Below are 23655 nucleotides of genomic sequence, written 5' to 3'. Positions count from 1 at the left end.
TTCTCTGGTTACTTTCAAAGCCTGAGGACTGATTATACTGCATAGCTGGATGTGTTGTAAAGTTAAGAGACATTCAGAGTTTAGGAGATACTTTATTAAGGGCCAATTCTAGATTATTCCTGTGTTGAAATAAGTCAAGTATCTGTAGGATACCGTGGGAAAGTGCTCCGCATCATTCGCATGAGCTAACAGATTTGATCTGTGGAATGACTTGAGAAATGGGCTACGAAAACAAGCAGTTTAATCTCATTTTAATTAAGGAGCATGTGTAGGAAATTAAACAGCTGCCTGTGTCCAACTGAACAAAGATCCATTGTGACTTAACAAATGGGAAACAGCTAAAAAAGAAAGCAACAAACACTTGTTCTTTCATTATGCCACTACATTGACTGCAAAATCCTAAAAAGTGCAGCAGCAAGAACAAATCTTCAGAGCCATTTATTTTTTTTGGTTGCATGTCAGTTCAATGGATCTGGGACCGATGAACATTTTAGCTGTCCTACCGTTCTGGGTTAACATTTTGTCTTTTGACCAGAACAGAGTTGAAGGAACCTAATGAAGTTTCTGCATTGGAGCTGAACTTTTTAATTTATCCTCTCCAACCTTCCAGTAGGACTTCCTGTAGTGATTCTGAATTATCTGAGAAATACTTGCCCTGGACAACAGATTATGTTGATAACAGGGAGTACCACTGTCACCCGCAAGGAGTCCGCCACTCTTGGTGGTCCTAAGGGTCCCGCTACTTTCTTCGTTAATCCAGGTCTATAACTTGATCATTAAAAACATCCAGGACTGCGGAGGCCTTGATGGAGCTCCCTGCGGAGCCAGAGTCCACAAACATCTGAGGTATGTCGTTTCCAAAGTAGATCTTGCTGTTGGCTGCGATGGCCTTGTACTTCATCAGCTGCAGGTACTCTGGAGTTAACTTCAACTGCAAGAGAAGCAACAGGGTTCAGAAAAAGGTCTGGATCCTCCACCCCAAGATGAAGTAAAGCAGTTTGAACTGCTCTCAGTTACAGCAAAGTGTTCACTTTACAACAGAATTAAAAGGGCGATAGGACTAGCAGCTGATTGTGCAGATCATAAAGTACTTTAAGGAAGTGTTGCGCTCCTATTAGAGGAAATGGTCAGCATCACTTAGCTGTTTTTGGTCTTAGAACTATGGTGGCCAACAGGGGCAAATGTGCAGCAAATGAAGTTAAACCCGCCCTAATAACGGAAGTGCACCAGACCACTAGGCGGAGTAAAACAAAACAAGTCATATAAGTACCAGGCCCTCAGTAAAGACATTAACACGATCCCAAGAAAAAATTTTGGTGGGAAGAAAGAAAAGGTAGGTTTTTGTTCACCGTCCGTCCGTCTTCTTCCGCTTATCCGGGGTCGGGTCGCGGGGGTAGCAGCTTCCGTAGGGAGGCCCAGACGTCCCTCTCCCCAGCCACTTGGGCCAGCTCCACAGGAGGAATCCCAAGGCATTCCCAGGCCAGCCGAGAGACATAGTCCCTCCAGCGTGTCCTGGGTCTTCCCCTGGGCCTCCTCCCGGTGGGACGTGCCCAGAACACCTCACCAGGGAGGCGTCCAGGAGGCATCCTGACCAGATGCCCGAGCCACCTCAACTGGCTCCTCTCGACGTGGAGGAGCAGCGGCTCTACTCTGAGTCCTCCCCGGATGACTGAGCTCCTCACCCTATCTCTAAGGGAGAGCCCAGACACACTACGGAGAAAACTCATTTCAGCCGCTTGTATCCGGGATCTCGTTCTTTCGGTCACGACCCAAAGCTCATGACCATAGATGAGGGTAGGAACGTAGATCGACCGGTAAATCGAGAGCTTCGCCTTTTGGCTCAGCTCTCTCTTCACCACAACGGATCGGTACAGCGCCCGCTTCACAGCAGACGCCGCACCAATACGCCTGTCGATCTCCCGCTCCATCTTCCCCTCATTCGTGAACAAGACCCCAAGATACTTGAACTCCTCCACTAGGGACAGTACATCCTCCCCCAACCCGGAGCTTCAAGACCATGGTCTCGGATTTGGAGGCACTGATTTTCATCCTGGCCGCTTCGCACTCGGCTGCGAACCGCTCCAGTGAGAGCTGTAGATCACGCCCTGATGAAGCCAATAGGACCACGTCATCCGCAAATAGCAGAGACGCAATCCTAAGGCCACCAAAGCAGATCCCCTCAACACCTTGGCTGCGCCTAGAAATTCTGTCCATAAAAGTTATGAACAAAATCGGTGACAAAGGGCAACCTTGGCGGAGTCCAACTCTCACCGGAAACGAGTCCGACTTACTGCCGGCAATGCGGACTAGACTCTGACACCGGTCGTACAGAGACCTGACAGCCCTTATTAAAGGGCCCGGTACTCCATACTCCCGGAGTACCCCCCACAGGATCCCCCGGGGGACACGGTCGAATGCCTTCTCCAGATCCACAAAGCACATGTAGACTGGTTGGGCAAACTCCCATGCCCGCTCAAGAATCCTGCTGAGGGTATAGAGCTGGTCCAGTGTTCCACGGCCAGGACGAAAACCACACTGCTCTTCCTGAATCCGAGATTCGACTATCCGACGGACCCTCCTTTCCAGAACCCCTGAATAGACCTTACCAGGGAGGCTTAAGAGTGTGATTCCTCTGTAGTTGGAACAAACCCTCCGGGTTTTTGTTCACGTCTATTTAAACTAGTGGCCGTAACATTTTACATCAGCAAACATCAGTATATTTACGTAGGCAATATTAGTTCTACTGCTCCCCCTTGTGGTCACTTAAATTTTTTTACACAGTTTTCAGCTTTTTTTAACTTGCTTTTTGGATAAATTTTCTTTTGCAGGGTTTTTCCTGTTGTATTAATTTTTTTATGCTTGTGCGTTTTTGGAGTTTTCATCATTCACCTGTCCGCATCGCATTTAGCTGTTTGCTGCGGGGTCGCCCCTGTTGGCCACCATAGAGAACAGGTAATATGTCCCATGTAACTCTGAGTTTTCACCACACCATCGCAACTACCCTAACTCTTTGTTGCATTGATTCAACAAGGTGTTGCAAACATTCCCCAGAGATTTGGGTTCATATTAAAATGATAGCGTCACACAGCTGCTGCAGATTTGTAGCTGCACAGCCACAATGAATAACTCCAAATCCACCCCTGTCTGGTCAATGTGGCAGTCAGAGTGAAACAAAGCAAAAAAGGGTCCAAAGTGTGCCGATAAAAGATCTTCCACACCGTTATAGCACCAGCCTGGACTGGTGACACAAGGCAGGAGGGGGACCCATGCTTTTCAGATGGTAGAGTCACATTCTGACTCTACCATCTGAATATAACTGCTGAAATCCAGACTTGTTAGACCATGTAATATTATTTTCTTTTCTTTTTTTATCTGAGTGTACGGACTTTAACCTCATTTTCTTCTTATTAGCTGCCAGCAGCTGTAGCTGGTGTGGTCTTCTGCTGCTGAAGCCACCCATAACAAGACAGGTAAAGTTACAAATATGGTTCCAGTGTCTGTGTTTAAAAAAAAAATTTCTCAAATCCCATTTATGTCTACTTTATCCACTGTAATTTAAAACTCCAGAACACTTTTTCTGTACCACAAAGGGTTCTACAGTCATGGGAAAAAGAAAGCACATCCTCTTGTAAAGTATTAAGTATTTGGACATAATAAAAGTGATCTCACCCTGATTTAAATCTCAAACCAAGAGAACAAAAAGACACCTTCCACACTGTCAATTATTAGACATAGATCAAACACACATGCTTTCTATGAAAAAAGTTTATCCAGTGGTTTAATAGTTTGCAGAACCGCCTTTAGCAACTTGCAGTCATTTCCTGCATGATGTATCACTTGGTCACTCTGCGTCATGACATTGAAGGCAGCAGGGGTTTGTTTCTGCAGTTCTGTTAGGGCCCACAACGGTATTACCCTCACACCGAGCTGTGAACTAACCCAATGCAATGCTGGACTATTTTTTTTCTTAGTAATCCTGTTAGGAATTTGCTGATGAATCTTAGATCGTTGTCATGTTGAACTAATTCTGACTGAGCTTTAGCTGTTGTGGATTTATGGGTTTTCCACCGAAATGTTTTCAGTGTCAGACTGGTGCTAGTGCTGGCCTAACATCAAGTCCTGTGCTGTTTTCACTATTGCAAATTCTGGTTCTGGCATTGATAAACTTGTTCTTTCTTAGCACCAACATTGAGCTGGGCTAAAGGAAAGAAGCACTCTTATCAGAAACCAAGCTCAGTAGCGGCCAACAACCACTCAAAAATGGTTTAAGTGCCCCTTAAATTAGCTTGTAATCTAATTCAATCTGATCTGAAACCCAAAATCTATATTTTTAGCTTTAGTAATAGTTAAGATTAGACTCAGAATCACAAGGCCACCCCTTGGCCAGAAGGAAACGAGGGGAGGTAGCTTTTAGCGTCCATGTTCCTCAGCTGTAGAGTAAATTCACTGAAAACTCTGTGCACAAACTTTTGGCTCCCTTACATCAGGACTGAAAACATTTTCGTTTACAGCAGCTTTCGATCAAAGAGTCTCGCTAAAGAACTGTTAGCACAGTCACTGATGGATGACCAAAGCAGGAGATTGAAGATTAAACTAGCATTTTAACATGTGTTCCTATTTACGCAATGTTTTAAGTGTTTGACAAACTGAACTCTTTTTTTTTAAAGCAAAACTTAAAGGGTTTTCTTATTTGAATGCCTTTCCTTTGAGGTACTTTGTAGTGCCTCATGTATGGATGTTGCCACTGAAATACACTTGTCTTCTCTTCCCACTGTTTATTTTTGAAATCACAGTCAATATTTTTCCAGACAGTCTTTTAATATAAATAGATATTGTTAATAAGGTGCTAAATGTTTGCTGTGCTGCTGGTACTGACTGGAGATCAACCTGTTGGAAAAGGTTGCAGTGCATCTGGAAAGTATTTACAGCGTTGCACTTTTGTCACATTTATGTTACAGCCTTGTTGTTGAATTAATCTCCTCAGCATTGCACACACAGTCCCCCATTATGACAATGTGAATTTTTTTTTTTTTTTTTGAAATTGCTGAAAATTTATTACAAATAGAAAAGTAAGAAATCCCATATACATAAGTATTCACAGCCTTTGCCATGAAGCTCCAAAGTGAGATGCGGTGCATTCTGGTTCCACTGACCATCCTTCAGATGTTTCTACAGCTGGAATTGAGTCCACCTGTTGTAAATTCAGTTGAGTGGACATGATTAGGAAAGGCTCACACCTGCCTATATAAGGTCCCACAACTGACAACACAGAGTGCAAACATCAAGCATGAAATAAATTATCTGTAGACCTCTGAGACAGAATTTTCGAGGCACAAATCTGAGGAAAGATACAGAAACTTTTCAGCTGCTTTCAAGATCCCAAAGAACACAGGCCTGAAAATCATTCATAACTAGTAGAAGTTTGGAACCACCAGGACTCTTCCTGGAGCTGGCCGGCAGTCAGGACTGAGTGATCGGTGTACGGCCTTAGTCAAGGAAGTGACCAGAAACCCCATGGTCACTCAGTCAGAGCTCCAGTGTTCCTCCGTGGAGAGAGGAGAACCTTCCTGAAGGATAACCATCTCTGGAACAAGCCACCAATCAGGCCTGTATGAAGAGTCCCCAGACGTAAACCACTCCTGAATAAAGGGCACATAACAGCTGAAGGACTCTCAGACCCTGAGAAACAAATTTCTCTGAGACAAAGATTGAACTTTTTGGTGTGAATGCCCTGTTTAGAGGAAATCAGGCAGTGCTCATCACCAGGCCAAAACCATGGTGGTGGCAGCATCATGCCATGGGGAATGTCTGTGAATGTCATTGAGTCATTCAGACTAAGGTCATCTTAAGCAGCACGACCCAAAGCACACATCCAGGACATCAGAGGAGTGGCTTCAGAACAACTCTATGTGAGTCCTTGAGTGGTAAAGCCAGAGTCCAGACTTGAATCCAACTGAACATCTCTGGAACGATCTGAAAATGGCTGTGCAGACATCTCCCATCCAACCTGATGGAGCTTGAGATGCATGGCAAAGAAGAATGGGTCAAACTACCTAAAGAGAGCTGGTGGTGTGGTATCATATTTAAAAAGGCTTGAGGCTGTAACTGATGCCAAAGGTGGATCAACAAAGCATTAAGCAAAGATACTTATGTAAATGTGATTTTTTTAGTTTTCTATTTATAATAAATTTGCAACAGTCATAAACATTTTTTCCACATTGTCATAACGGGGTATTTTGGTTAGAATTTTGAGGAGATTATTTTAATACTATTTGGAATTATGCTGCAACATGACTAAATGTGGAAACAGAGCATCGCTGTGAATACTTTCCGGATGCACTGTAAATGTTCACAAACTTTGTTTGTTGCCTAAAAGAGTGCTAATGAACTGAGATGGTGGCGTCGGGGCATCTGAGATGAATAATGTGATTTGTGTAGATGAACCGTTTCCCTGAACTGAGATCCTTCACCAAAATTGAAAAGTGAAACACATTCCATTCATATCGAGACTGGTTTCTAGTGGAGGTTTGTCTCCCCTGACTCTACTTCCACCTCACTGGCCATGTTTCCATTCAATTCTCATGCGAATTTTTAAAATGTCGCCAAAAAAAAAAAAAAAAAAAAAAAATTCGCATCAGGCGTGTTTCGTTCTTCTGGTTTTAGTGAATTAACCAGGCGACACACAGCGTAACGTCGTCATACGTTGATGTTGGCTGTAATAAACAGGAAGTAGAGGTTGCTAACTAGCACGGACCACAGATCAGTGATGGAGCGAGGCTTTAATGAATGTGTTGCTATTAAAAAAACTTTCGTCATGGATGAGACTAAGAAATGCTCAAGTCTCTTCGTCAGTCCACACGTACGGGCTGTTGCTTCCAGCTCGGTTTCCGAGCGTCATGGGAAGACGGCAGCAGCAGAATTTGACAAATGTGTTTCCATCACCTCTATAGCACATTTACCCTTTTTTTTTGTAAAAGTCAAAAACCACTGCAAGCAAGCGTAAAAACTTTTTTTTAGTAAAATTTCATGAGTTAATTCAAAATTTTCCATATCCATCAACCTTTTCTAGTGCTATATTATGCCTCTTTGATGTGCTTTCATCTGTGCTTTTCTTTTATGTTCTACTCATGTAAAGCACTTTTAATTGTTCTGTAACTGAAATGTGCCATACAAATAAACTTGGCTTGCCTTACATGCATTCTCAGTTTGAGGGATTGCTGCAGTCAAGGGCACAATGCAAGCTCCTCTCCACTGTGGCTACACGCTCAGTCAGGAGGAGTGAATGCTGCAAGTCAATGACCCTGTCGCTTTATGCATGCTCGGTATGAGTGATGGGTGCACAGCTAACGAGGATTCAGTTTATTCATATTGTGCCAATTTACTACGAATGCTATGTAGAAGCACTTTGAAGAAGAAAAAAAACATCCAATTAATCCCAGAAGAATACAATCAACTGAGTCCAAACAAATTCAGTTTACTATGTCATTTGTTGGCTAGTTTCTGAAGCAGACGGCCAGAAATCTCGGTTTTAAAATTAACAATCGTTTTTTTTATTTGACAGCCAGCTCAATAGTGTCATTAAATCCAGTTTCTTTTGGCTTCGGCAACTGGCCAAAACAAAGCCTGTGCTCAGGGAAAAGCACTTTAATCCATGCTTTGTGTAAACACAGCTGAATTACTGTAACACATTTTATTTTGGTGTCTATAGGTCGTTAATCACACATTTTCAGATGCTGTAAAACGCTGCTAAATATCTTTTAACTGACACACACAAGTTTGAGCATGATTTACCAGTTTTGAGTTTACTTCATTGGCTGCCCGTCCATTTTAGAATCTAAGATTTAAGATTCTTTTATTTATTTTTAAGCCTTTAAATGGCCTCATCCCTGAGCTTTCATAGCCTCACGTGCCACGTCGCTCTCTTAGGTCAGATGACCTTTTGTTATTGTCAGTACCCAGAATCAAACGCAAGTCAAGAGGGGACCAGGCCTTCTCTGTGGCTGGTCCCTCACTCTGGAATACCTTCCTGAAAAAGAAAAAAAATTAATAAGGAATGCCTTGCTGCTGTACATAAGGCAAGGTTCATCCCTGGTCATTTTTAAATTTCTTTTAAAAATATATTTTCTATCTGGCTTTTGATACTTGGTGACATGTTGAGTTTTATGTGGATCATCTGTTGTTTTTATGTTTGTGCATTTTTTTATTTAGCCTTTGGCTGTACAGTAGACATCTGTGTGTTTTAAGTGCTATCTAAATAAAGATGGATTAGATTTGACAAAAAAACAAACAAAACTAACTTTGCTGTCTAGGGAATCCAACTGCAGAGAGCCACCGACTCGCAGCATTCAGTCCTCCTGATTGAGCATGTTGCCACAGTGGATAGTAAACTTCATAGGATCATTATCTTTGCAGCAATTCCTCAAACTGAGCATAGATGTAGCGACAGTGGAAAGGACAAACCTCACTTAACCTCCAGCAGAACCGGGCTCAGTGTGAGCGCCAATCTGCCTCGACCAACTCCAGGTTTGAGAAGCAGAGGTGGGACCCAGTCATTGTTTTGCAGGTAGGTCTCAAGTCTTTTCAAAAGTGCTGAGTCAGGTTCCAGGTGTAGACATGAAAGTCCCAAGTCAAGAGTCAAGACACGGAAATCGAGAGTCCGTGTCCTAAGCTTTTGATTTTGAGGCTTAAGCAAGTCATGTGACTAAATCTGTTTTTTAATCCTGTAATAAAAAACGTTATCTTTAAAAAGGTGGTTTATTCTTTGTGAGAACAACCACAAAGAGCAACTGAACTTCAAAAATTAGTGCTGATGTTGCTTTTTACAGTAAACATTATCAGAAACAAATAACAGCCAGTAAACTGAGAAAATAATGAACTGGATTGATATAGATTCTTTTAAAAAGCAACCAGATTTCTGCACAAAATAAACGGCATCTCTAGGTTAACAAACAGCAACGGTACACAGCTGCTTTCATAATACGACAAACATCAAATTATCTTTACAACTCTACAACAGTCGTCTTGTGGACGGTTGTACCTGAGAGACTTGTTTCTGCCTGCAGGTCTTACTGACAGTTCCTTAACATTAATGTACAAACTTACGTATGTTGTACGGTAGGCTTAGCTTTATTTTGGCTGAGGCTGTGCAGCTGTTTTTGGTTCTTTTATTCCCAACTTAGTGCAACTCGCTTACATTGCGCAGGAGGACAAGACCTCTCACCATCCTTGGGTCTTCTGCTCCCATGGTAGGATGCCACACAACGAGCAGGAGTGGTTTGAGGGTGCATGCAGCGTCAACATGAGAAGAAAATATTGGCAAATGGCCAGGATGATGCAGCGGGCTGGATCGTGTCCATGCCATGGTTTAATCATTGCAAGGTTGTAACTTTTTCATCTGCCTCCTGGTAGACATGACGTCTTTTCAAGTCAACTGAAGCCATGAGTCATTGGTGTGGATGTCCAAGTCAAGTCCTAAGTCTTTTGTGATTTTATCGAGGCAAGTCTAAAGCAATTTGATTTGTGACTTCACATGTCGGGCCACACGACTCAAGGCCGCACCTCTTAATAAGAGAGCACACACACATAAAGCAGGGATGGTGTAGGAGTCATTTCCATGTTAAAGGAAAATTAGAGAGTTAATGACAGGTATGGCTCCTTCAGTAGCTTTGCCAAGGAGAGAGACAGGGTTAAACAAAGGGTGAATTATATTGTTTGTAGAAAGAGAACCTTAAGTCATTGGCAGCAATAGAAAAATAAGGGACACAGCTAAACAGAACCACTGGGCCAGATGTAACTTTGTGTAAATAGAGAAGCAACATCCTCTTCTCTAACACCACTGCAGAGGACTTTCTACTTTGGCATTGAGATGTTGTCTGGATGTGCCGGACCTTAACAAACCGCCAAATACAGAACCTGATGATCAGAAAATAAACCTATAAGATAAACCTGACTGCTGACTTTTCTCTTAATTCCTAGGGAAACAGCAAGGAGGAACTTTAGGTTTTCCATTTTTGATTGATCTTCCTTTGATAAATAATGACAGTATGGAATCTGCTGTAAAGTTCTGTACAGTTGATGCCTACATCTTTATAGACATCTTTTTGTCCCCAATGTTCCTTGGATGAAAATTAACAGTAGGAATATTGTTTGGAATAAAATGGCAGACTTACAGAAGTGGGTAGTAACTAGTTACATTTACTCAGTTACATTTCCTTGAGTAGCTATTTGAACAAAATGTGCTTTTAGGAGCGACCTGTCCAGGATGTACCCCGCCTCTCGCCACTTGACAGCTGGAGATAGGCACCAGCACCCCATATGTTGAAGTAGTGCTACTCTGACTTGAGTACAATTTTTGGCTACTCTACCCACCTCTGCAGATTTATACGTTGAATGAGGGAAATGTGCAGCAAGAAACGTTGAGTCGTCTGTTTACCTTGTTGGCCTCAGCCGCTCTCAGGGCTGTATAATACTCTGCATCTGCCTTGGCTTTCTGCCGGGCCAGGTAAGCATTATCTGTCCATAACAAACAAACAAACACTGTCATCACCATCTTTATCTGAGGATGATTTTACATCCAACATACACTGAAGGACCAGGCTTTTCTTGTGTCCTTTTCTCTTATGAAGTTACTAACTTTACAACAAAAACAACATAAATTACAATAATAACCATGTATGACCTCAAACTACTGGAAGGAGAACCGGTCCACCTGTACCTGTTCAGGTTCTTATGTCTGTTGACAACTAAGATCTTTTGAAATCCTATAATCCAAAGCCTCCATACCAACCTTCAATTTCAGAGATCTTCTTTTCAGTTTCCTTCTCCATAACTTTTTGCCCAAACTTGATTTCTGAGACTTGTGCCACTTTCTCCGCCTCTACAAAACAAAGAAAGCATTATTTGAATTAGACGTGCAGTGTGGAGGATGCCATTGTCCTCGGGTTTCTTCCTCACCTATGACAGCTTTAATCCTCTCAGTTTCTGCCTCCTTCTCCACCACCTTCTGTGTCTGCTGGGAAATCAGCAGTTTTGTCTTTTCACTCTCCCTAAACATAAAAAAAAGCAAGGATATATCACATTACAGTCCGACTCTAAATCACAGTAAAAAGCAGAGGATTACATTTTTTATGTCATGATTTACAAGACAGCCATACAACAGTTGTCAATGGCTGAATAATTTTCTAACAACTCAGTCTCAGACAATGCAAATTTGTTAGCAAAGCAGTTTCTGATTCAGAGCTATATAAGTTCAGGTACAGTTAGACTTTAAATCCTGCATCGTCATGGAAACATTACCCCAAATTTACTCTGTACATACCAAATCTGGGGTTTTACTTTCAATAGCGAGGGAAGAAAGCATATTACTAAACAGAATCTGTAAACTTTGCAATACACGTAAGTGGCTGTATACCGCAGAAATCCAGTCACTGTTATCTTACGTAATACTGTGATACGTCTGACCGAGGAGCAGCATAAACAACACAGGATTCAGTGAAAGTCAGCTTGTGTTGGGTCCAAACGCGTGTGTATTATGAGAACTGGTTCCCGCTTATATATGCTGACATCCAAAACCATTTCATTGCAGGACAAACATCCAAGGCTCTCCATTTGATGGTAAATCCTTCATGCAGTAAATGAAGCATACTGAGAGAAGGGGACGCTTGAAGCAGACACAACATAAAGCTTCAATAACTCATTCTTTTAAGGAGGTCGTTTTATTACAGATCCTCCAGTTACCAGAGGTTTTCAGCTAATATTTGTTTTAAATTACATGTTGCTCAGCCGTCATACATCAGGTTAAGGAAAATTGATCTTCGGAAGTAGGTCTTAAACTCCTTTGCCCAAATTTAAAGCTGTCCTGGTACACAGAGGTTTAAGAGGCCCCAACATATTTTAAACAATGTTTTCAAAAAACCTTAGAAGCCTGTGTTGTATTGTGTGAATCTAAGGACTTGCTTGTTTTGAGCTGAGGGTTAGAATTATGATGGATTTTGAGTCCTGCGTTTATTTTGTTCTGTTTTATTTCCCTGGGTACCTGCAACTCCAGCTTGTCCTCACAGCAGTTTTCCATTAGTCTCGTCCCTCAACAGTCTTCACTCCTATAATTGCCACCCCCAGTATTTATCTTCCAGATACTCAACCAGATACTCTTGTTGTCTTGCTGCGTCTCACAATTCATTTTAGAAAACTGTCTTTCCAGTTTCTTACTTTTGTACAATATAAAAAAAAGAAAAAAGAAAAAGAGAAATCATGTATAATTTTCTCTCTACTTCACAATTGTATATAACTTTGTGTTGGTCTTTCACACAGGATTTCATAAAAATATATTTGTTTGTGGTTGTAATGTGACAAAATGGGAAACTGTGGGAAAAGTTCAATAGGTAATAGGTATGAATACTTTTGCAAGTTACTGTATATCCACCCTAGACAAATACTATGAAAATATGAAAATACTATAAATCAAGATTAAAAACACATTTGTTTAAAATTGCCTTTGAATGTTCCAGTTAAACTGTTTTACTGTTTTTAATGTTCTTTTTTGTTTCTACATTCTATCCCTACTTGCTTTTATTCCTATATTTTAATCATGTAAAGCACTTTGCATTGTCTCTGTACTGAATTGTGCTATATAAATAAATTTGCCTTGCCTTGCCTATGAATCAATACACATGGAAATAACACATTTATCTATCACTAATTTTTTCTTTGCACAATAGTAGCAAAGCGCTTCATGATAAAAACCCTTTTGTCCAAGACCCTCATCTCCACTTTAAATAAAAATAAATAAATGTTTAAATGATACTTGAAGACAGAAGAAAAGGATTGGATGGAAGACATCCTGATCTGTTATTAACCTGAGGATGTAGCCGGCTTCCTGCTATAACACTAACAAACCCCTTTGTTACCTTATGCAGTGGACATCATGGTCTGTATATATACTAGAGTTGTCAAGAATATCGATACTCAAACCTTGTATCCAAATGTAACACTAATTTGGCATGGTATTGATACTAAATATTTTGCATAGGAGGTAAATGAAGAAGGGAAACCCAAAGATCTCAACAAGCCTGTGTGCAAACAGTGCTTTAAAGTGGTGGCAATGAAGTCAAGCAGAACAACAAACTTAGTCAAAGATCTCAAGGAACGACACCCTGGCTTTCATGATGAATTTCAACAGGTTAATAAATTAAAGTTCTCGTTCATAATTTAAATTAATACATTAAACGTATCACTGATGTTAGCGCGACTGGTGGGCGTATTACTGTTGTGTGATTAGCAGTCGCTAGCATGCTACTAGGCACGTGTTACTTTGGGTTCTTTATTTAGCATTTATTTGCACACTTATTTAACTAGCATCTGTGATTCTGTTGAGAAAGCATGTTCCATGTTGAGATTGAAATAGGTGAGATATTCATGTTAATAAAAATATTTCTTAAGCCTTTAATTATTTGTCTTTTTTTTTATCTCTGTGGTATCGAAAACGGTATCGAGTATCGAATATTTTCCTGGGTATGAATATCGGGTCTGCAATTTTAGTATCGTGACACCCCTAATATATACCTGACAGACCCTAAAATGTTTTGTTAAATGCAAGTTATGCTGATGCCCTAAGATGTCCTTTAAAAAATATACCAGTAGTTAAGTCCTTTAAATACCTCAAGTTTGTATTTATAAAATCTCTGCCTCATTGGAAGAGCATCATTTACGGAAAATATTCGTTTTTCCATGACAAACCGCATGCTGTTGGTCATTTTTCATGGTTACAGGAAGACATGAAACAGCTCCCTTCCCCGACCACAGGACACAGCAACGGGAGTTAAATAAACATAATCCCTATTCCATTAAGGGAAGAAAACTGAATTCAGGGACCATTTCCCATTGAGCTAGAAGAAGAAAACCTACATGAGCTCGTAGTTCCTGCGAATGCTCTCAGGAATGTTGGGTTTAGTGACGCGCACAGCCTGGGGAACAGAGAGAGGACAAACAGACAATACATTCAGCTTTGTGGAGATGAGAAATAAGCACAACATGCGTGAAATGATGATGAAAAGTTGTTTGGTAAGAAAAAGAAAAGAGAAAGAGCTTGAAACAAACTCCAAGGCTTTGTTGATACTGTTTTAATTCCTCTGAACTCCCCAGATCATTACCTCATCTGAGGGGACTCTTATTTCAAATGGTTTGGGAAAAAAGCAGGGGAAGAAAACCAAAATAAAATTCTACTTAGGCCCAGTGAAACATTTAGCACTAAACATTAAACATGTCTGTGGGGCGAGAAGGCAGGGGGGAGGATTGTGCAATATTTAACTTTTTGGAAGACACAATGTCCTTAGTCATTCCAATAACTGGCCCAGGAGGGATACTGACGCTGGGAACGTCTGGAAGCCCTAAAACCTTACATGTAATGATTCTTCCCACGTTAGTACTACTTTTCACTTTCCTGGTTGTCCACTGCATTCCACTACTGCTTGACCATCCCTTAGAAGGAATGAAACAAGCGGGAACATAACTTGGATTTCAAACCAGTAGAACCAAGTAAAATCAAACCGAGATATTTTGTCTGGGGTGAATAGAAATTCACGCCACATGAAATTCAGCTTGTGTCCCTGTATACAGCAGCTCTTGACGGAAAGTCCAATAAAGGAGATGAGTCTACTGCCGCAAATAAAAAAATATAAGCACATCCTTTTTTCTCTCAATCTCTCTAAACAGGACTTTTTTGTTATAGCAAAATATAAGTCCTCAAATGAACTAAACACAAATTTGCACAACTGACTAGAATACAGTAATTGAACAGAACACAGAGGTTCATTTCTAAAGTCCTTTTCAGGTGATCATTTTCAGTTCCCGATCTGCAAACGCTCTTAATCTTGCAATCAGCTAAAAGTACCTGATACAGAATATATTCAACCGAATAACTTTAGGCTTCATTAAGATTGATAGATATACAATGCAAAGCAAAGACAGCAGCAGTAGCAGTAGCAGAACAGTCTGCAGCAGAAATCCAGCTGATCTGATATAGATGATAACCACAACTTAGTATTCAAAGCACTAAATGCATTTGACCGGCCTGCATTAGGGCCTGACATAGAGCTAAGCTATACAAAGGAGAAAGTGCTGACATACTTTCTTTGCAAATTACCTAGGGTGAATGCTGTGGGTTGTAGGCCACACCCCTTTGGTTCCACAATCCCAGCTGCTTTCTCTAAAAGCACACACAATCAGGGATCTCACCACATCAGCCATTATATAGTGCGAACGAGAAAGTAATGCCTCAAGGGCAATGTTCTGAAAGGAGCTTCAGACTCTACATGCCTCAGCTAGCATGTGAAACGATTTTGTAAATAACACAATTTAATATGCCACGTTTTGGACGGAGGTTATACTCACCCAATGTAAAAATCAATAAGGACTACATAACCTTTTACTATGATACACCGTTCATAGAACCAGCAATATGAACTTTGCACAGATTACACAAAAAGAAAATAGACTTTTTCATTTCAGAAGGTGGCGTAGCTGCAGGATCTTGGGTCAGACCACTGAGTCTATACTACACCTCAAAAATTGAGTGTTTATCCAAACTGGTGGTCTTATAACACATTACTTTACCTGTATTATAAGCCCAGGTGCCATAGACGTTAGATCCTCTTGTAACGTCAATTTGAGATTTTCATCAATTTGGTCTGTTTGGAAAAAGCAGAAATAGAACATGAACACAATTTATACCCAAAATGAATCTTCTGACACATTGGTTCCTCAGTTTCACCAACAAAACACTTTTACAAAAAATGTACTAGTAAGAATAGACTGAGTTTGGACTCTATTACGACCCATCTTGCTGCTTTTAAAGGGTTCTTTTAGATATACAGTTAAGAATATCAAATAGTCACATATTCCTTTCCAGAGTTGAGTAAAAGGACATTGGCGAGGCAGACAGATTGTGAAACTAAAAGCAGGAGGTTAATTTAGCAACAGGAATGGAAAAAAAAAAACACCAAAGGCAATAAGCATATGAAATACAAAAGAATATGAAAAGACATAAACTGAGCTGATTATTTTTTAATTACTAGTTTATTTGTACTCAGTCTGGACCATATCTCTACTCACCAAACAAGCCGATATAGACTTCTTGTAGCGAGTGAACGCTGCAAAACTGGTTGAGCTCATGGTGCACTTTGTTGAAAATCAAAGCTTTGTCATAGTCTGCTGTGAAGTTCCTCACTATGTCATATACTGCAGAGGAGAAATAGGTTACACAGTTGCAAACACAGACAGGGAATCGTTGGTGTGCAGCAGCACATAACCAGAACATCTGTGTTTAATCTGAGTCCAGAGAAGATGGCTTCTTCCGACGTACCTGCTGATGGAACGAGGAAGTTCACCACTTCAATGCGGTCAAAGTAAATCATAACTCCTCCACTGAGAAGAAGATACACATGAAACATCTTTCATCACACACGAAAGAATGTATAAAGTTTAGCAAAGGTAGTCAAACAAAAGGTTTAGGTTGTGTTGTGTGGGGGTGTATGTTTGCTCCATTAACCAGGACAAACCTATCTAAGCTAGCAGAAACAGACAACCCACCTTGTCCCACATGGTACGTTCTTCACCTCATCCGTCTGCAGCGTCGTCTGCAGGTCAAAAGCACATGGTTACAAGTTTTGGGTGATATTTTCTTATCTACTACACCCGATGTTTCTATTACTGAAATAATTTCTAAACAGAAAACAAGCCTGGAGCTGAGATATAACCTATCGGCACAGCCTGAAATCAGAGCTAACAGTGCATTAAATCAATAAAAGATGAATTTTACACATAAAGGACAAATGGAAAAAACATTAGTGAGAGCAACCAGAATTTCACAAAATTCTGCAGTGATCCATCTAAAAACACCACATATTACAGGTCTATGGTATCAGATTCTAAGATTGCCCTAAAACTTAGTAAGCCAACAACTAAAAAGCCATAAATCTTCCTGTAGCTACATAACCGTGGTGCCCTGCTGTCTAGTTTCCAGCAGAGTATAGTTTGTATAGTTCAATACACATTTATTTTATGCTTCTTACAGGAATCTTTCTTCTACCTGAATGTGTCTGGGAAACAGCTTCTTGAAGCAGAACCACAGTTGGAGCCAAAAGCTTTGGCAGCGCCACACGTTTTGCAAACATTGCAGTTTTTGCTCATTTGCTGGCAATTTTATCCCTAGCACAAAATCCCCAACCCTTATTCCAGTTAAACTGCATCAGAACCACAGATGAAGCCGTGAAAGAGTCCCACTGTAATGATTATTATGATCAGCAGACTAATTTTAAGTTGGTCCAGATGTGCATTGAATTATGTTCTCTGTTTTAGCAATGGCTAGCACACAATGTGCTGACTTGAGGAGTAGTTTTCTAAATGACTAACAACTTAAACACCAAGACATTCAGTTGGAGCCAGACAAGCTTCAGTGTGCCCAGAAAGCACCATGGAGCAGTGCACTGCAGAATTATGTTGCTACCATTGCAGAGCATGCTCAGCCTCAGCAGTCGGTAGGTGTGAGTGAATCTGTATGTACAATGATGTGAAGACGTTTAGGACCTGGCCCTGTGCCAAGAAAAGCACTAGGGAGGATATTTATTTCCAAGAAAATGATAGAGGAGAGAACTAATATTCTGCCAGTACAGCAATTATAGAAGGCAGAAGCTTGGTGAAAAATTGTTTCATCTAATGAGTCCCCCTCTTGACTGATTTGGACATCTGGAGAATCATTTGTTTAGAGATACCAAGGTGTTGGCAACCATGGTGCCGACAGTGAAATATCCTGATACAGCTCATGTGTAGGACTGCTTCTCTACCAGCGAAGAGGACTTAAATCAAAACATCCTCAGGAGCAAATTCCAACAAATCCAGGCAGGATTTGGAGATGTTCTGAGTTTTATTTTCCAACACGATAAAGTTCTGTGTTACAAGACAAAATAGATAATGAAGTGGTATAACAATCATAACAAACATTTTCACTTATGGCCAGGTGTCTGAACAGACCTGAACCCAGTTCTAAAATAAAGACAAAAAAAACTGGTGGGTAAACATGAGATACAAGCAACAAGCATGAATACATTTTCATACAAACACAGATCTTTGCAGAAGCATCTACAGCCATGAACCTCTGTGTTAAAACCAGAAATGTCAATGTATAATAATGGAATTTTATGTCCATCCAACCATCCATCCATCCTCTTCCGCTTATCCAGGGTTAGCAGCTTCAGTAGGGAGGCCCAGACGTCACTCTCTCCAGCCACTTGGGCCAGCTCCTCCGGGGGAATCCCAAGACGTTCCCAGGTCAGCCGAGAAACATAGTCCCTCCAGCGTGTCTTGGTCTTCCCCTGGATCCCCTTACCTCATAAGGGAGGCGTCCAGGAAGCATCCTAACCAGGTGCCCGAGCCACTTCAACAGGCTCCTCTCGATGTGGAGGAGCTGTGGAGGAGCTACTCTAAGTCCTCCCCGGATGACTGAGGTCCTCACCCTATCTCTAAGGGAGAGCTCAGACACACAAGACTCAAGACCATGGTCTCGGATTTGGAGGCACTGATTCTCATCCCGTTCGGTTCACACTCGGCTGTGAACCGCTCTAGTGAGAGTTGTAGATCATCTAGAGCCCTAAGGTACTCAGGGCGATTCTCAGGTGACCTGAGCACCAGGGATGGGAGAACCCGACCCAGAGTCCTCAGGCTCTACTTCCTCAGTGGAAGACGTGTTAGTGGGATTAAGGAGGTCTTCGAAGTATTCCGTCCACCGATGCACGACGTCCCAAGTCGAGGTCTGCACACCACCCCCACTATAAACAGTGTTGGTACTGCACTGCTTCCCCCACTTGAGACGCTGGATAGTGGACCAGAATCGCCTCGAAGCCGTACGGAAGTCTTTCTACATTGCCTCTCTCCGAACTCCTACCACACCCGAGTTTTTGGCTCAACGACCAGCCAAGCCGCCTGCCACTTCGACTGCCGGTACATATCAGCTACTTCCAGAGTCCCACAGGTCAATAAAGCTTGAAAGGACTCCTTCTTCAGCTTGACAGCTTCCCTCACAGCTGGTGTCCACCAGCGTGTTGAAGGGTTGCCGCCGCGACATGCACCGACAATGTGCAGAAAATGCACCGACAACCGACAACGTACTGGGGTACTGTCATTGCCCGCGTACTGGGGCACTCTACAGTACCCCAGTATGTGGGCAATGACAGTACCCCCTACAATACCCCCAAGGGCACTCCTTGGAGGGGGTAGAGTGCCCCTGGGCACTCCAAAAAGGGTGGGTAATCCAAGCTGCTGTTTGGCGCATAAGCACAAACAACTGTCAGAACCCGTCCCCCCACACGTATGCGGAGGGAGGCCACCCTCTCGTTCACCGGGGTAAACCCAACGTACGGGCACCAAGATGAGGGGCAACAAGGATGCCCACTCCAGCTCGGCGCCTCTCACCAGGGGCAACTCCAGAGTGGAAGAATGTCCAACCCCTCTCAAGGAGACTGAGTCCAGAGCCAAAGCCATGTGTTGAGGTCAGTACGACTATCTCTTGGTGGAAACCTCTCAACCTCACGTACTAGCTCAGGCTCCTTCTCCACCAGAGAGGTGACATTCCACGTCCCAAGAGCCAGATTCTGCAGCCAAGGATCAGAACGCCAAGGCCCCCCCCCCCCCCTCGACTTCCACCCATTTCACCATGCACCCAACCCCTTTGGCCCTCCTACAGGTGGTGAGCCTATTGGAAGGGGGACCCACATCTTCTCTTAGGGCTATGGGTAAAAGCCCGGCCACCAGGCACTCGCCAACGTGCCCCACCTCCAGGCCTAGCTCCGGAGTGGGGCCCCGGTGACCCACGTCCGGGCGAGGGAACACGACGCCCATTTATTTTGCTCATCAGGAATTTTATGTCAAATACCAAAAGCTGAGTTAATTTTGAAGTGGAAGAAATAATACTATTTTAGATTTTCTTTGGCAAATATAAACCTGAAGCGTATGGTACACATTGTAACCACCTTTCTGCTCTGATACTGCTAGAAGCAAAGTGGCCCAACTATGTAACTATGGAGGAGCTGCAGACATCCACAGCTCAGGTGGGAGAATCTGTTGACAAAACAACTATTACTGTACACAGATTACTATGGCCTCTATGGAAATGTGACCATTGATTTAGACATAGAAAGACTTCATCGTCCTTCAACTGCACATTTACAATGTACATTTGAGAAAAACGTTACAAGGCTCAGAGTGAAAATAGAAGACAAAAGAGAAACATTCTAGCTATAAGCATTTGTCAGGAATATAGAGGCAAACCAAAATTGATAAAAAAGACATAATATGGCCATTATGGAGAACCGACCATGAAATACAGCCAGGAATTCATGGAAGGACATCCTCTGGTCAGGGGAGACTAAAACCGGCATTTAGCTGGCATGCTAAAAACTTGTGCCAGAAAAATAACCCTGCACAGCATCCTGAACACACCATTCCGACCGTAAAACATGGCAGCGGCAGCCTCATGGTGTGGAGATGCCTGTGCAAATTCTCAGTTACAAATTTAAAAAAAGTCAAATAACGTGGCTATGTACCTTTAAAGTACACCTGAATTTACTGACATCATACAGAATACAGCTGTCAATGTCTAAAGTGTATTTTGTGCACTGCGTTCGATCTCAGGTATGAAATACACAGAGATAAAGCCTATATAGCATATACACCTATATCTTTTTACAAGGCACTGTATATCAATAATAAATGTTACCTTTATTTGTGTTTGAAAAAAATCAAGAAACTCAGTAAGGATGCCAAACTGTCTTATCTAACTTTACCCACCTGTACGGACTTGTAGGTGGTGATGAATGGAAGCATAAGGTGGAAACCTGGGCCAGTGGTGGTAGTGAGGAGCGCCCCTCCCCTGGGTTATACAAATACAGGCAGATTAAGAGCAATATTCCTGTGGAGAAACTAGTTATTTAAAGAGAGACAAAAAGTATTGCTATCTCTCAGGGATGGCTGCATTTTGGAGACAAGAACTAGAAAACAGCTGAGTGGACCATGTTCCGTGCCTCTATTTCACTTCTATTCCACTGCACAGTGAATCTAAATGTTGACTATATCACTTCCTCATCAACCAGCTTCACTGGAAACGAGATGGGAAACTATTCAAAAGAAATTCTAGAACATGTGCCGACAACATCAACAAGAATCACGTGTTACTGTCTGACATGAATGGTCCATTAAACTACAGAAAATATGTAACGGTTAAGTCCTGCCAGCAGCTACAGAAACAAGGCATGTCTGTGCTGGTGATAATAATTTTGGGGCGATGAACACAGCTCAGCTGGCATACAGAGTAACAATAACGTTCGTTATGGTTCCGCTTACTCTCCACTGTTAAGATGCTTAAAGAGACACTCCCGTCTTCTCTCACTTTCACAACACACACACTCAGAGCTACACAAAAAGTGATCCTTTGGCTCACCTGTAGTACACTCCAGTGTGTCCTTCATCAATTTTGTGCACAGAGGCCAACAGCGCCGCTCCTCCAAGAGCAGCAATAATAGAGAAGACGGCCCCCCACTGAGCCATCCCTGTGGTCAGACAGTGAAAGACAGCAGGTGAAAAAGAGCAAATGGACCTTTAAGACAATCCGTCACCACGGGGACGGTAAAACTTTCCCATTTGACCGGCCAGGTAACGCTCAACGCCCCAGCACTGCGAGGCTGGCTTCTTGCTCACTGGTTTATCTCCTAACAGCCCGGGCTTTGCAGGGCATTAGCAGGGACTCCAACCCCGGCCCACACTTAAAGAGGATTGAGATTAAACCACAGAAACATAACCTTTGTGGACAGAGCTAACAATCTGTGACCTCCTGGATTGGGCCAAAGCAGCTAAATGTACAAATACATATTTTACTTTGACGCATAATTTAAAAGAAACATCGGTATTTAATGATGATGCCTTCATTTCTAGTGTTTGAGCTGGGGTCACATTCATGCACATTACAACTGCATGTTAGCAAACCAACGAGTAATTGCCTTTTTTATTTTAAGCATCGATGTGTTTGAGAGATCGGGGCGGAGGAAGCACAGAGACATAGGAAGTTATCTGAAAGGTGTTTTCTACGATATGGGAAGACATGTCTGCCGTTTATTAAGGCGCCAACAGAGCGCAACAGCATCAGCAGATAACAGGAAGACTAAACAAGGTACAGCAAAGCTGCTCTGTTCAACCTCTGTGCTTACAACCCTTGGCATGAAACAAGCTTGATTTAGGGATGTAGGTAAGTGTTAGAAAACATAAGATTTAGGGAAACTATCAACATTCTCGAAAATATACAGAAAAAGACGACCGTTTTAGAAGTGCTACCTTCTCTAAGCGCTGACATAGCATGCTTAAAAGTTTAAAATGTCAACTCCATGACATTTCAACTTGGTTTTAAAACAGCAAAATCCTGTTGAAAACTGCCTGTTCTCTCAGATAGCGACGTCGACTGTACGCCAAACGTACATCATTACTGACTGATGACTGAATGAAGATTTGGGGGGGGGGGGGGGGGGGGTTATCCTGTTCTATGTTTTGGTTCTTAAAGAAAAACCTCAATCCAAACATTTTGTTATTGTGAGGCCAACACTTTACAGAAAATGGAGATTGAGAAATTAGCCACAAAATTGCCACTGATGAATCTCTGCTTGCTTTTCTTTGGTCACTTGTGAAAAAAGCATCAACTTTTATCTGTCCTGATAAAATAAACAAGAGGGACACAAGGAAATCCGTTCTGTTCACCGAGGCTGAGCATCGGGTGACGATGAGCAACGTCAGCTTTGCTTAGTAAGGATTTGCAGATGCAATCTGGTGGAGCTTATGGCTGTATAAGGTCTTTATTCTAGCAGATGTTTTACAGCACCCTGGGCTGTCCTGTCTCCACACTGCTTAGGAAAAATAGAGTGCGCTTTGGCTCCGTTTGGTGTGTGACTTGGTTTTTGCACCGAGCTGGTTGCATTTTGTTTTGGAGCACAGCTTTAAATTAAGAGTTTAGTGCAGATTTAAAAGTGTTACTCCATCAAAAATACTCCCCTTAAGGTGGTTTTCTGTGTGCCGAAAGGATGGTGTGACTGTAAAACTAAAAAGCGAATCATAGCAGCGTTAACATGCAATCGCTATATAGGACTCAAATTATAAATCCATGAAAATGTCGCATATTTACATGGAGTCCAGGACACTAGCATTGGCGGCTAGCTGCGTTAGCAGCACACAAGGCCCGTTTCCTGGGAACACACCTGTCCTGATAGGACATTCGCAACTGTGCTGTCAAATTTCACTTAAACATGTGCCAAACGCAACATTAAGACATGTTTTAGTTTATCTTGTAACTATGTTGTAAGAAAGCAATGCAATTGCAGCACGTCTCGCAAAAATGTACCGATTAGTCATAACTAAGACGTCCGGAAACAGCAGCAGGTAAATGAAATCACCTTACCTGTAATTTTATGTGAAAACACAGCAAAGCGGACGGCATACAGGAAGTACCTTCTTCTGTTCCGTTTCACTAGACCTCTCAGGATACGCAGTGTTGCATTTGCGCCCCCTGCTGGAAATTCCCCCAGCATTGCAACCAGATTGCAGCACCGTTCTTCTTCTTCTTCTTGTTGA

General features: G+C 42.1%; 1 protein-coding gene across 2 annotated transcripts; it reads right to left on the bottom strand.

The window, feature by feature from the left end:
* Positions 1-224: 224 nt before the first annotated feature.
* On the bottom strand, positions 225-23581 carry erlin2 (ER lipid raft associated 2). 2 transcript variants are annotated; one of them, XM_012878959.3, is made up of 12 exons: positions 23483-23581; positions 21485-21593; positions 20836-20917; positions 16585-16631; positions 16358-16419; positions 16108-16233; positions 15610-15683; positions 13903-13961; positions 10954-11045; positions 10787-10876; positions 10433-10512; positions 225-931 (listed from the first exon to the last, which is right to left on the bottom strand). In XM_012878959.3, the coding sequence occupies exons 2-12, from the start codon at positions 21589-21591 to the stop codon at positions 752-754; spliced, it is 999 nt and encodes a 332-aa protein (XP_012734413.2). In that variant the 5' UTR covers positions 21592-21593; positions 23483-23581; the 3' UTR covers positions 225-751. The 2 variants fall into 2 exon arrangements, with proteins under 2 accessions (XP_012734413.2, XP_021180701.2); XM_021325026.2 differs by having other exon boundaries at positions 21485-21617; positions 23483-23569.
* Between the last annotated feature and the right edge of the window lie 74 nt (positions 23582-23655).

This window comes from Fundulus heteroclitus, chromosome 12 (assembly GCF_011125445.2).
Source record: "Fundulus heteroclitus isolate FHET01 chromosome 12, MU-UCD_Fhet_4.1, whole genome shotgun sequence".
Taxonomy (NCBI): Eukaryota; Metazoa; Chordata; class Actinopteri; order Cyprinodontiformes; family Fundulidae; genus Fundulus; species Fundulus heteroclitus.
This window is presented reverse-complemented; position numbering and strand designations above follow the sequence as displayed.

Excerpts from the sequence above, each read along its gene's own strand:
- erlin2 (XM_012878959.3), bottom strand. The coding sequence starts at position 21,591 with ATGGCTCAGTGGGGGGCCGTCTTCTCTATTATTGCTGCTCTTGGAGGA. Across the intron at positions 16,420-16,584 it reads AACGTACCATGTGGGACAAG|TGGAGGAGTTATGATTTACT; the intron begins GTGGGTTGTCTG and ends TCTTCTTCTCAG. Across the intron at positions 932-10,432 it reads GAGCGGCTGAGGCCAACAAG|TTGAAGTTAACTCCAGAGTA; the intron begins GTAAACAGACGA and ends CTTCTCTTGCAG.